Source organism: Penaeus japonicus, unplaced genomic scaffold (assembly GCF_977035675.1).
Source record: "Penaeus japonicus unplaced genomic scaffold, GWHDUDI00000001_assembly GWHDUDI00000031, whole genome shotgun sequence".
NCBI classification, from domain to species: Eukaryota; Metazoa; Arthropoda; class Malacostraca; order Decapoda; family Penaeidae; genus Penaeus; species Penaeus japonicus.
In genome coordinates, this window is record NW_028234433.1 from 16,243,575 (window position 1) to 16,258,574 (window position 15,000).

General features: G+C 34.8%; 2 protein-coding genes across 7 annotated transcripts in view; both read left to right on the forward strand.

Moving 5' to 3' along the window:
* Window positions 1-10,865, forward strand: part of LOC122249510 (cytotoxic granule-associated RNA binding protein tiar-1) — an 11,931-nt gene extending 1,066 nt beyond the window's left edge. For 2 of the 4 annotated variants that reach the window (XM_043010444.2, XM_043010442.2), the window contains exon 2: window positions 8,897-10,865. In XM_043010444.2, coding sequence (XP_042866378.1) covers window positions 8,908-10,029 — 1,122 coding nt within the window. In that variant the 5' untranslated portion in view covers window positions 8,897-8,907 and the 3' untranslated portion in view covers window positions 10,030-10,865. Of the gene's footprint in view, window positions 1-4,647; window positions 4,684-5,502; window positions 5,603-8,896 lie in introns of all 4 variants that reach the window. The other 2 variants (XM_043010443.2, XM_043010441.2) reach the window with 2 other exon arrangements.
* Window positions 1-15,000, forward strand: part of LOC122258915 (sphingomyelin synthase-related protein 1) — a 43,864-nt gene that overhangs the window by 1,054 nt on the left and 27,810 nt on the right. For 2 of the 3 annotated variants that reach the window (XM_086555778.1, XM_086555779.1), the window contains exons 2-3: window positions 4,648-4,683; window positions 11,034-11,079. The gene's annotated coding sequence lies outside the window, so the exon portion shown is untranslated. The remainder of the gene's footprint in view (window positions 1-4,647; window positions 4,684-11,033; window positions 11,080-15,000) is intronic. The other variant, XM_086555777.1, reaches the window with a different exon arrangement.

The window sequence follows — 15,000 nt, forward strand, 5'->3', positions numbered from 1 at the left end:
ATAGTGAAAGAAGAGACAATGCCATAAATCTTGAAAAGAGGAAATGTAAAGACAAAGGTAATTGCTCTCGAAGTCAATAAGAAAACAAAAAAACAAGCAGTAAGTTAAGGGATTGCTATGACTTTCTGAATTTCGACACTTAGGCAAAGACAACAAACCTCCACCCTATATAATTGATCAAGATTACTATTATCCCGAGGCTGCTTTTCCGGACCATGATTAATTCTCAAGTGACACTGACCGTACATGTTTCTTCCTAGCCCCTATTAATGTTCATAGCTAAACCTAGGTAGTGCCATTTATGTTTATCAGATCTTTAAATTTAACACTTTCACACAGTGGGGAGGTCACAATTGTGTCAAGGGTAAAATCAGGGAAGATTTCCAATGCCGGTTCATTCACCCGGAAGAAGTGCTTGATCACTTCATGGGGAAGATGTCGGATGTGAAAACCTGAAATATTTCTTGTTGATTTGCAGGAAAAAGAAACATGCAGACCCTTTTTAACAATATTGATGATAAATTAGTTCATACCTATTAGCATCATTGAATCCTGAATGCCTATTTAGAAATGTAGACTGTGATTGGTCAGATTTGTGCTCAGAAAGGATGCCAGACTTCAAGGGATATAATGTAGGAAGAGGTAGTTTATATTTGAAAGAAATTAGACAGGTTGATAAGAATGAATATGTATTCTTGAAAAGATGGAGCTTATAGATCACCCTCTTAATTTATGGTCAATTAAGAAACCAGTCCAAGCTATGCCCTGCATGAATATGTATATGTATATATGGTGGGGGTTTATTGGTCTTTACAGGATTACCAAGGGCATGGAGAGTGTGGCAATTGGAGGATTTGATCTTGACAAATTCAGGAAATGTTAATATTTGGAGATCAGGAACATAACACTGGTATGCAAATTAATCTGTGCAAGTGAAGGATTACTGTGCAATTACATACGAGGGGGAGAAACATGTTGGTAATTATGAAGTATATGAAACATACCATTTTGTTAAAGATTACGTAATATGCTGTAACATTACCTTTGGGGGCTTTTGACCATAGTGAGATTAAAGGCAAAAGAATCTGCAATTTACTTGAATTACATATTATAATGAGCTTGTGTCAACATCACTGTTTTTTTTTTTTCTTTCTTTCTTTCTTTCTCCGTGAAATACCAGCGTTGACTGAATTGCTTAAAGTAGATATATTGAAGTTCTTTATGAGCTGGGTGAGCATCAACTGATGGTTCCATAATAGTGGCATAGCTTCGAGATATCACTGTGGCCTTTGCACCTTTAGGGATTGGCAAAAGACCTTCACCAAATATATAGATAGAGATTGTATACCTCCTTAGGGAAGTATACAAGGTTCGTCTGCCCAGAATATACTTGAAGTTTTTAGGCTTTGCCAGATTGCTCATGGGTGAAGGCCATGACCACTTGATGTGCCAGTTAGATTACTGTCAATATTGCTATAGATGGCTTTTGCAGACTAAAAGTGCTAAATTTGGACTACATCATAATTAATCCAGTGATATCATAATGGTTATCATCAGTAACATAATTTTTTCTGAATAAATACCTGCCTTTGTTCTAACCATATCCATTTGAAACTTCTTGTGATCTCATCTTCAACCTGACTGTTAAAGTCAGGTTGAAGTGTCAGGTGAGTGCCATGGCCTTTGTGCCATTGACCCTCAGGCAAAAGCCAACAAATTTGCACCACGGGAACTGTTGTGTAGAGGCCACAGACTGCCAGTACAAATGTATGTGTATACGAGTGAGATTTACCAAATTTGAATTATAAGGAAAAACAAACAAACAAACAAAAAAAAAAAAAAAATTGCAGAATTTAGTGAGTGGGGGCAAAGCTACTTTTTTCGACATGTAGGTGCAGTTGTTGAAGTCCTAATATTTTTAGGTTTATTGATAATATTTAGGAATTTTATCAATTCTTTAGAAGAGCCAGGAATAATAGTATAGTATATTTTGGTATTTGTCATTTTTGTTTTGCTAAAGAGAACAAGATTTTATTTTCAAGAGTTAATTGTTAATCAGTTGAAAGCTGTTCTATTTTTAAAATCTGACCATTTTATATAAAAAAAAAAAATTTCTTTATTATATTAACCCCATGCCATACTGCATATTCAAGCAACTAATTATCGGGTGGATTGACATTGAATTTTGAGAAAGAAAAAAAGATGTAATTAATGTCATATATATATCCATGAAAAATCAGGTTTATGAGATGATTTTCTGGCACACACTGTACCCTAAATTACTTTATAGTAGCATATCACGGTCAGTGTTACTATAGTCAATATATTTTGAATTGGCCTTGGGCCAAATTGCTGATTGTGTCATATATAGTATATCTTCATGCTAAATGTGTTTACTTGATAATCAGATCTGTTTTGGATGTTCATAATCAAATTTGAGAGCATGAAAACAATTATTTTAGTGACCTTACAATGATAGTGTACTTTCATTACTTATTTGGCTTTGTCCTTTTAGGGGATCTTGTGTACTTGGATATTATTTTGTATTTTCATAAAGCAGTAGTCAAACATGGCAATTACCAAATTATTCTGTGGCCATCTTTTTTGTTTTTTATTTGCTTATAGTATGGTCACTGTCAGATATAGAATTTGAATGTATTAATATGTAATTAGATTGTCATTATTATACTAGGAATTGCATGAAAATGGCATTATCTTACTGTATTTGCTTAAACTAAATACAAATGTTGCATGGCCATCTTCACCTGTAACTCAAAACAGTGAATTTTCCCTTGACTTTAGCATACAACAAATAACCTTAAGCTATTGACAGTAGATATATCAAAGTAGTGAGTTATAGCAATATTATAGTTTATTATTATTTAGTACTAGATGATAGTCTATATCACTTGTGTACATCAGTAAGAACCTTTTGGTATCACTAATGAAGCCTTTGTACAATAGAAGATTTGCTGTTACATTAGCATTCATTTGTTATATAGATATAAAGTTATAGGATTTCCTATTTGATATTAAACCATTGCGGACGGGTGTCATGACACACAAGACGGTGCCGATTGGGTCTAAAAGACGGGTGTGTGTGTACATGACCAGACATAGGCGTGAAGTGTGCTCACAGCCATGAAGTATTTTGACTAACGGCACCAGTAACAGAGCTACAGGATTCCGAAGTCTGCTTAAACCCTTTTTTTTTTTTGTGATGCATTTATTGATTTATTTGTTAGGCAAGTCTACATTGCACAAAAGGCAAAGAAAACATTTTCCGTCCCTTTAATTTTTAGCCAGTGCCGGCAGCATCATAGACCACCAGTCATAACTGCCAGTTAGGTTGTTAGGCTCCTTGTCCGCATTGGCTTAATCGAAAGTTAAAAGGCAAATATATGATTTTTGTTGAAAATGTTCTATTGTTGTTAGAATTCGTATAGAAGAGATCTTTTCTTTTTAAATGTTTGTTTACAATTAGTTGGATTGATTTTCATTTGATTACATAACTATCCTTATTATATTCACAATTGTCTCTATTAACCTTTCCTCCCTAGAAGTTATGTCACACTTGTAACCTCAGTTTTATTCTTCTTGTTTTTGTTGCTGTAATTTTTATTTTTCTAAGAATGTATCCGACTTTTAGAAGACACAATGTTAATGTGTCCATAACTGCTCCTAGTCTGAAGGGAATTATTTTACTGTTCTTTAATTGGACTTGACGTTGTCTAGGTATTTTGCTATCCATTAATCTTGCTAGTTGTTATAGATTTATATTGTGCTGTGAATTGTTTTGTTTAATACTTGTGTAAAACATATATCTCTATAAACTAGATAGTCACTACCGAAAATGAAAGGATGTGTAACCATACAAAACAAATAACATGTATGATGTTATTTACCTTCATGTGTTTTGCATTGTGATAAATTGTGTGATTTTAACAATTGTTATACAGGCTTTAGTAGTGTAGTCTTTGTAGTGGTTTCTCTGTTTGTAATGATTAGAACTAACATAGGCATGCATTGGTGGTTACGAATTATAGCGACTGGTCTGTAATTGATGACAATTCTAATTAGTGTATGTTAAGCAAAAGACTAAAGAGTTTTTGCAGTTGAACTTGCATTTCATTACTTCTAAGTAGTATTCTGTTCATTTTTGAAGCCACATTAAAATATTTTTTTAGTATTGCTTACCATACAACCCTTTTTCTTTCTTTTTCTTTTTTTTTATATAAGGAAAAATAGTTGTTTTTATCCTGAACAGTATTTTGTGAAACTGCTATTTTGCTATAGTGTATCAGAGGTTATGGTGTATTTCAGTGTAGTTTTTAGTGTTTAGATCTCTGGACTACTTTGAAGTAGTAATTGAGATTATTTGATCTTCTAATTGGTAAAAGGTGATATGACGACAGTTTGATCAGTTTTCCATAAATTAGACTCCAGCACTTGCAAATTACTTCCTATATATTTCCATCATCTCCTTTCTTCTGCCATCTTTTCTTTCCCCTTTCTCATTTTCTAATACACTTAGGTTTATAATAGGGCACTATTAAAGCAATAGTAAAAAATAAGAACACATTTATTTATATGTGTAGGTAACCATTTAATATGAACGGTCTTTGTAAGATGTCTCTTTTATTGCAGAAGTAATGGGGGTCGATTACATCTAATCACAAAAAAGTAGGCAAACATTTCCCAGTGTTGATTTATTACTTTTAATTAAGAAAATCATTGTATATATGATTCAAAAGTCATCTTATTGTACAATGGTTCAGATTTTGTTTGGGACAAAACACTATTTGTTGTTACTGTGATCACATTTTTATAACATTTAGGGCCGGATCCTTTAGATTACCTTTGTTTGCTAGATAAAATATATAAAATAGGTATTGAGTTAGATTATAAGCTGAATGACAAATCTTTCATTTTTTTTTGTTGAATTCCCAACTATAGCAAATGTCACACAATATATGCAATGTAGAGATTTAAGTTTTTGTTGACAGTAAAGTTGAGCTAGAACTTGGTTAGAGTGCCATCAAGTTTTCTTTTGAAATCCCAATCTAAAATAACAACAGTGCTCAAAATTACAAGTTTTGCATTACCACTACTTCCACTTAACACGTTAACTACCATATATACCACCTATGGTACATTAATGATTTATTTTTATTTGTCTCCTAAGTCATCCATAAGATATGTAAAGATAAGATAAATTGTATATTTTAATGATTAGAACTGTATATATATAGAATTCCAATATCTTGACATTGAAAGACTTTTCACTCATAATTTCATGTAAATTTTCATATGTCCAATACAACCTTTCTCCTACTTATAACATGATGGATAAAATGCAGCGTCCTGTGAAATTCAACTAGATATGAAATAACCATTTAAAGGAATTGCCATAGGAGCTCATGGCCACGAATGGCTCGTGGTGCTGCTGAACAGCTTAGGCTGGTGCTGCCATATATACCAAGCATGTTCCAATATTTTTAGTGTTGTAATACTTGAGGAGAGCAGCGAGCACCCACCTCCTCACTCCACTGCTGCCACAACACTGAATGTTACTGCGCGGGAAACAAAATGGCGCTACAAGGTAGTTCCAATAATGCTCTTTGGTGGTTAACGTGTTAATTGTTTCTGCATATGTTTTTGCTGAATATGCAATATAGGATTTTGATTGCCAAATTTGAAAGATACTTCTAGAAATTTGGAAAGTATATGAGGAAAAGGAACCTGGTGCATATGACAGCAGATATTCATATTTGGTTTCAAAGCTGTGTAAATATTATATTTATTTTTTATTTTTTTGTTTGAAATGTAGAAAGTATTTATTTGCAAGTAAAGTAATAGTTTTCACCCCTATAATAATCTTTGGCACTGTGTGAAAGATTGTTTGATTTTATTTGAGATTTTTTTTCCTTGTTTTAAATTAATATTCTGTATTGTCAGTATGCAATAGCAATGTCATTGCATTCTTCCTTTTCCTGTTATATGTCCCATCTGTGTGTATTCTCAGTTCTTATTATAATGGTAATGCACTGGTTATTGGGCTTTGTGTATAGGTTAACTTCATGGTAAATCTAGTTTAGTAGACTTCCCTTCTTTTCTTTAATTCAATTCAAGTTACATTAATATTCAGATGTACTTTTTGGTATTGCTTTATATAGTTCTGATATTTAGGATATCTTAGTTGGACTTAATAGGTTGGAAATTGTAATCCTTTAAGAGAGTCTTACAACATGTCTGTAAGTATACTAAGAATATAGATATTTAGTAATTATTAGATGTAAGTTTTTGATTTAATCTCATTATTTTATATTGAAATTATATTATTAATTGTGTTTACTAGAGGCTGTGCAACATTGCATTGATGGAACGAGTGAGTGAATTGGGAGAAAGTGAAAGGAATCAAGGTATAATAACAAAGGGAAAGGATTGATAACAGGGAATAAAATGGCCAGAACGAAAGAGAATGAAAGGAAAGGAACATGCAAAGGATTTCAGTTGAGTGAAAGAGGATTGAGGAAGGGGAGCTTGAAGAGATCCATCTAAATTGTGGGAGGGAGAGGTGCGTCTGTTTAAAGTCAAATGTTTACTTTCAAATTATAATTGTAACTTCATAAACGTTTGTTCTTTCATGTAACATATATCTGGCAGTTGTTTAGATAGTTTTGTGTTGAACTGCATTTCTAAAAACTATTTTTTTTTTATTAACTGTGTGTATGTGTGCGTGCGTGCGTGTGTGCAAACATTTTCATGCATATCATATATGTAGGTGCATGAAATAGTGAATAAGAATTATACCTGTGTATGAGTGCTATGGGGTGGCAGCCAGTCTTTCTTTTTCTGTTCTTTTCTACAAAATGTTTTGTCTTAGTTTCATCTTGATTGTAGAATTTCATCTGAATCAGTAATAATGGATTATTCCATGGGTGAAAAAAAGAAAAGCAGGGTACATGGGAGCATAGTGCCCATGAGACCTATAGTCAAATGAAGTTCCCAAGCATTTTTAGCCCCTCCCACCTGTAACGTCACGTCCACCAATTATGTGTTTTCCCGGTGAGTAGAGGCACCTAAAAACATTACACTGCAAATTTCAGTTGGTGTTGATATATAGTTAATTGTATAAATTTTACATGGAATGTATTTTAATTTCTCTCTTTCTCTCTCTCTCTCTCTCTCTCTCTCTCTCTCTCTCTCTCTCTCTCTCTCTCTCTCTCTCTCTCTCTTTCTCTTTCTCTTTCTCTTTCTCTATTATTATCTTCTTATCTCTTTCTCTTATATCTATATCTATATCTATATCTTCTCTTCTCTTATCTTCTCTTTCTTTCTATTCTCTTTCTCTTTCTCTCTCTCACTCTCTCTATCTCTCCATCTCTCCATCTCTCCATCTCTCACTCTCTCCATCTCTCCATCTCTCCATCTCTCCATCTCTCTCTCTCTCTCTCTCTCTCTCTCTCTCTCTCTCTCTCTCTCTCTCTCTCTCTCTCTCTCTCTCTCTCTCTCTCTTCTCTCTCTCTCTCTCTCTCTCTCTCTCTCTCTCTCTCTCTCTCTCTCTCTCTCTCTATATATATATATATATATATATATATATATATATTATCTATCTATCTATCTATCTATCTATCTATCTATCTGTCTCTGTCTGTCTCTCTGTCTGTTAATGTACACTTATTATAGTAAAGTTCACACTCTGATTATAAATATGTACTTCCAATAGTGTTTACACTACCTCTGAATGTCAGGAATAGATAATGTTACACATGTATAGATGATTGATGGAAGGGACTATGAAAAAAAAATTAAGTTTTTGTGCAATTTTTTGTGCCAATGCATAGCAGGAAAATGCAGGAGGAGTGGAAGAACGGTGTGACGTCATCAGGTGTGGGGGGCTATAAAGGCCCAGGAAGTCCGTCTTAACAATAAAAATTCTAAGCCTTGTATCTAATGTTGATTATATGAAAACAGACCTCAAACTTCCTGGAAGTTTGTCCATAACAGGAAATGATTCCAAATTGTGACCCAGATATTGATGGTTCTCAAATGTCTGTGCTGTAGAGTCTTCGTATTTTTTTCACCTCTGGATTATTCCATAGATAGTTCTTGTGATTAGGTATTTATCCATTAACGACAGGGCTGATTTAGCTGCTCCTGGTTATCTCACCAGGGTTTTTCACAGCTGCCTTGGCTGTTTGTAAGCTAAGGCAGTGAGTGACCAGGTGCCACATGCCTGATGACCCGGTGTGAAAGCCAGACAAAGCTATGGTGAGACGTTCACGTCACCTGGCGGGATGATCCAGTCAAGCCATGACGTGAATGTTAGGTCATCTGGCGTTAAGGGGTTTATACCAGCTATCTGTGTATTTAAATTACATGAATGCTATTTCAGGAATTAAAAAGAAAAGATAGTTCAAATAGTAGATCAAAATGAAAGTTGGAAAGTTTGTGCTATATTTCAAAGCTTTTTATATGGTAACATTTGCCTTTTTTATATTTATTTGATAATGAATGGTAGCAATTGTATTCAGAAAGTGTTCATGACTAAATATTTTTTTAAAGGATCTTGATCAGGATATAGACTAAATTTCTTGCATGATCTATTTCAGGTTTCTGCCTATACCATTATTAATATTATCATTATTATCAGTACTATTATTATTAATAATTTAAAGCTCATCATCCAGATTGTGAGAAATGATTTAAATTTTTCAATTGGTAGAATCAGATGTAGTTCTAGTTTTAAAAAGCATTTTGGCGTTTGTTATAGTTAATAGTAGCACCCTGCCAGCCACACTTTACTTTAAGATGTAGGTGCACTGTTTTGGTGAGATGAGTTACACAGGCTGGTATCGGGGTGTCTGACTTGCTGATGTGGTTGGTTCCACAGGTGACAGCACCATGGCACACTCAGAGCAGAACAGGACGTTGTACGTGGGCAACCTGGACAGTTCGGTCACCGAGGAGCTCATCATGATGCTGTTTGGCCAGCTGGGTGAGGTCCGCAGTTGCAAGATGTTCCGCGAGCCCACCACTGACCCCTATTGCTTTGTTGAATTCAATGATCACATGACTGCACTCAATGCAATCACAATGATGAATGATAAGATGCTGCAGACTCGAAAGATGCGAGTTGATTGGGCAACTGGCCAAGGAAACAAGAACAAGTACACCAAGGTAGACACCAGTAGGCATCATCACGTATATGTTGGAGATCTCAGCCCAGAAATAGATGAACAAGCACTTAGAGAAGCTTTCCAGGTGTTTGGTGAAATTTCAGACTGCAAGGTGGTTAAGGATCCCCAGAGCTTCAAGTCCCGAGGTTATGGTTTTGTGGTGTTTGTGAAGAAGATGGATGCAGAGACAAGTATCAGTGCAATGAACGGCCAGTGGCTTGGCCGAAAAATGATCAAAACCCGCTGGGCCACAAGAAAACCTGCCAACACTCCAAATGAAAATAAACCAGAGCAGAAGAAGTTGAATTATGAGGAAGTTTACAACCAGACAACTCCAACAAATACCACCGTTTTCTGTGGTGGGTTGAAACAAGATATTTCGGAAGAGATGCTACACAAATCCTTCCAGCCCCATGGCCAGATTGAAAAGATAAAGATTTTTAAAGAGAAAGGTTACGCTTTTATAAAGTACACAACTAAAGAAAGTGCTTGCCAGGCTATTGTTGAACTACATAATTCTAACTTGAATGGACAGATTATTCGGTGCTCCTGGGGCAAGGATACTGGGGCTGACCAGGCCACCAACCCAGCTCAGGAGGCCAATGGGGCTCAACCTAGCCTCACCAACTACTCGAATGGCCAAGGATTCACCAACCAGATGGGACAGATGGGCTATTGGCAATATTACCCGCAGCAGATGCCTTACAACCAGATGGGTTACAACCAGTACCCATATGGTTACCAGCCTAATCCTAGCTACATGTGGATGGGTTGGGGCCAGCAGGGCTGGGGACAACCTGGGCAGCAGCCCCCCCCAGCACCTCAGCAGGGTCAGCCCCAACAGTGAGCAACCATGGGGATTGACTCCTTGGCTTGTGGCTGCTTGACACACCTGACCCCAACTTGTCTGGTGCAGCCCTGCCTTGGAGAGGATGAGGCAACGTTGCTTCAGCTTTCATCTTTGTAAGTGCAAAGACCTTCAGACCAATATAGACTGTATGTAAATAAGTGAAATAGAAACTTAAGTATAGGGCACTACTTAATTATCTCATGTCCAAAAGCACTATTGTGTAGTATTAGAAGAAAGCAGTGGTGTTCTTTTTGTAAGAGAAAGTAATTTTGTAAAGTTTTATATCAGGAATACAGTGAATTGTATTTTATACTGTTTTCTGGACTGACACAGTGAATGGCTTTCATGGCTCCTTTCTATCAATCAGCTGTTGTAAATACTGTTATAAATAATTCACATTTTTTCAGTTACTACTCATAGAACCTTTATTTCAGTAGAATTATAGGATTTTTATGTATATGCCATGGAAGTGAATTCATTATAAATATTTATGTATTAATCTTTCAAGACTATAGTGCAGGTTTCAAAATAAGTGGAGCAGACATTAAGGTGTGAATGCAAGGACAGTAAGAGTGAGCGCGAGAGCGAGTGTGGTCTGCATAGTAACTACCCAACTAATTATTTCTTGCACCAGCTCAGAAGTATTATCTCTGTATAACCACATTCCAAAAAATGAAACTGGTTAATGGGGAGTTTTTCCTATGACCCTTTTAGTTAGTCAAGTGGATCTTTATCTGTTTGGATTTTATGCCTAGCATGAGACTTTTGTACACAACCCCATCCATGTACAGATATTCAGAATGTGAAAAATAAAGGAATGGTGTGAAAGTTAAGTTTCAAATTGTTATTACCTGCTTAAAAAAATCTTCTGACTAAACCAGTAATCTCTATGTTTCAGGCTAAGCAAAGGAAGTTTTAATTCCACAAAAAAAATATATATATGGTATGCTTAGGAGAAGCTTGCTAAGTAAACTGGCTGACGCATTCCTCTCTTGTTGCAGGGGTGGCTGTGTTGCCTTGTTGTGCTTTTTTAGTGCAACACTGCAGGTCAGTGGGTCACTCGTTTGTACTTACTACTTGTTCTGGTTTTGTCTGTTCACAGTAGTTCAACTGCACAAATTGGAAAAGCCCAAATCTCTGTGGTTCAGGAACATCGCAGGTTGGCCTGCAGAGTGGGAAGTGTACCACATGAGATACTCTAGGTGTTGGTGAGTGGGACCTCCACCAAGATGAAATAACAGCCAATCTTATGTCATTTTTCATCTCATTTTTAAGACACTTTAAAATCTAATTACTAGTTAAATCAATGGAAGCAGGTCTTCTTTCATAAAAGTTCAAGAGAAGAATTAGTGATGGAAATGAGATGACGGTGAGATTATACAGTGTTGTATTAGCATGTCTGTGTAACTCATAATGGCCTTCATGTAAAAAATCTGTTGTGTTCAATAGTAGTTGTAATCTGTTTTCTTTCAAAAGGAGATACAGTAACCTGCATTTGCATTCATATTGTGTCTTCGCATTAATTTACAAGTGAAAGGTGAACTGTGCGCTTAGCCAATCGTCTTGCAACACAACTTTTTTTTTCTTTCTTTCTTTTTCTTTTCTTTTCTTTTCTTTTTTCTTTCCCAAAAGAACTATTGCAATTAGATGTGAACTTGAAGGAGTAAATACTCACCAACTACCTAGAGAGGGTATGGCTGCTAAGGTAAGCCAATAATACTGTTCCATCTCTTGTTTTGTTTTGGCAGTACAAAAAGGGATCCTGCCCCTGCTTGGAGAGAGGTATGTTCAGTTGTGCCAGTTTACCCCCACTTTTGTAGTTTTGGTTGGATATGACAGCAGAAGTGAAATTTATTAGTAGAAAATGGATCCTGTCATCTTGTTACAGGTCATTTATGTTTGCAGTGGTGCATAGCATCTCCACAGGTAAATTCTTGTTTGTTGCCATTTTTATCAAGAGTTGCATAATAGTTTTACAGTATTTGACGGATGGTAGCAGATTGGAACATCACTGGAATTACTTCGTTTTGGATTTTCAACTTTTATTTATATATACTTATATTATTTACCTATCTGTTTTGTTTCTATTTCTGTAAAGAAATGCTTTTGTAGAGAGACAATTTTCATAAAGCGATATACAGTAATGGGCAATTGGAACTTTTTTTTTTTTTGCCAGTATGTTTTTTTTTTTTTACACTTATTAGTATGAGTTAATACATTTAAAGGGTTGTTGACATGAGGGGAAGGTTACATACATGTCAGAGTAGCATAAACAATAACCTAACACAGAGGATTTTTGTGTACTCTTTTTTTACTCTTACTAATTCACCTTTTGGCCCAAATTATTATGGTTATGACATTATCATCATCCATATCATTATTGTTTATTTATTGGGTATGTTTCCTTTTTTATTACTCCATTTTGAAAAGAAATAGTGGTTTTAAACACAGTTTTTCCCTCCTACTCCTCCTCCTCTTTCATGATAGATCTTGATGTTTGAAAAAGAAAAGAAAAAAAAAATCCCACATGAAACTACTTGATTTAAATATCAAACATATACCAATTTAATATGTTATATAATGGAAATAGTTATTTTTACTTGCTTAACAACATTTTTCTGTCTTAGATTTTTTTCTATAAAAAAGAGGAGTAGTTCTCGTACAAAATTATATTTTTCTACTCTTTATCACTAAATATTTTAGTAAATATATATATAGCCTATCTAAAACCTAAACTGTAATTCCTTGTTAGGAAGTATTACATGTACACATTATATTGTAGGGAAATACATTTGAACTTTTTATCTTGATGCATTTTCAATAATTGAAGTTAGTAAAATTATTTTCTTTCATTACAGTTTTGGTTTTCTTTAGCCTGTTTTTGAAATTTTCTTGTTGCTTGTTATATATATATATATATATATATATATATATATATATATATATATATATATATATATATATATATATATATATATATATATATATATATATATATTTATATATATTATATTATATTTATATATATATTATATATATATATAATATATATATTATATATATTATATATTTATATATATATATATATGGATATGCAGCCAACAGGACATTCCTTAGTTCTATGCATCTTTTATGCATATACAAATTTATTTCTACACAACTGTAAAATGAAAATTTGACAAGTATAATGTTATTTCTCTCAACATTTTTGACAAAATATCAGGCCAAGACTGAGTGATGTTTCAAAGTAAGAAGACAACACACAGATGAGTTTTTTTGTTTTTGTTTTTTCTTAACACAAAAGAAAACCATATAGTAGAAGAGTGAGTGAACGACATTTTGGATACTTATTAATTCTCTTTGTACATATTCTCAGGGTGCAGTAACCTAGGCTGTTGTGTGTTCATACTTTTTCTGTTTCCCAGAAAAAAGGAGGAGGGCGAGTTTTGCATGTACACATGCTTATATAATTGCAAAAGTGAGTGTCATCTTTTGTTTCCTCAAAAGGGATGTATATATGGAGAGAGTGAGTGAGTGAGTTTGATATACCTCCGTGTGCAGTGAGGTGACATTGAGCAGCTTGCCTTGAGTGATTCACTCTGTTTTTCTCAGTGCCAAGACATAACCCAGTAGAAAAGGACTCATTGACAGATCAGCTAGCCCTGCCCTTTTATAGGAATGGCAATAACAGTTGGATTGGTATCAGCATTTTTGTATCATTGGTTCATTCCCTTCAGGGTCATGACTAAGCCTTGGTATTTCTTGTTGGTAATGTCATAGCCCATTTTATGATGGAATATAATTATTTACATTAAAACATCCATGTTATAGGAGAAGTCGGTATCGCTTTAGATACAGGATGGCACTTTATGAACAATTTTGAATATTCTAGGAATAAGAAATACTCTCTCCCCATAAGACTCAGTGTTGATAAGTTCCCAAGAATGAACATGAACAGATGTAAGTTGATATAAGATACCCTTGTAGAAGAAAATATAAAAGAATGAGTACAATGATAATGTAATTCACTCACTCATATCTGTATTCATATCTGTTATCTAAAATGCAATTTTATCAGATCTCATAGATTTTATACAATTCCTTGATCTTCTAATTTATGTTCATGCTCCAAGACTGCAAGAGCTACTCACTGAAGCCAAATTTAAACTGGCAGTTGAGGTAGTGCTCACACATGGGCACATTTTAAAAAATACAAAATTAAAGAAACCTTTTTTTTATTTAGAGATATGGTCATTAATGGTTAAGAAAAAAAAACCTAGAAAGTTGGCAAAAGTTTGGATTTATCGGACTATAAGCAGCTGTGAGATCTCAAAGATAGTTAATTATTATTCTTTTAAACTCATTGTTATTAACAGGCACATTAAATTGGTCTTCAGGTACCAAGTATGGATGTGTGGTGAGAGGTAAGGGATGCCAGGTAGTGCTTGAGTACCCATACAATCTATCTAGTAACTTATTTCCTACTCAGACACTTCAATATGCATAAAGAACTGCAGAAATAGAACCCATTCACTAGGGGTCAATTGCCAAGTAGTAATTTTGTCACGTACATATTATTGAGACTTTGTGACTCGGTTGTGAATTACTTAAGGTTATTAAATCTATTCATTGTCATCTTCAGGACACCTGGAATTGTGCTACTTTTTATGTAGGAAGATTATGATCTCATTGCATTTTAATTGATAATGAATTTCAGTGAGTGTACTAGTGTGGTAAAATTACAGATAAAGATGAGGTAATTCAAGGTTAACCCATTCACGCCGGTTGACGTGATAGCACATATTGTGGTTTTTGCGTCAGACGCCCTGGACGAGCTATGAGGGGAAGCCGCGCGCTCGGGTAGAGCGAGCGGGCAACCCAGGCTCGCGGCATGTGCGCCCGAGAATCTCGAGGTGTTAGGCTTATGCGTTCGAGAACCCCTGTATTGCGACCGCGCAAAGCCGGAAC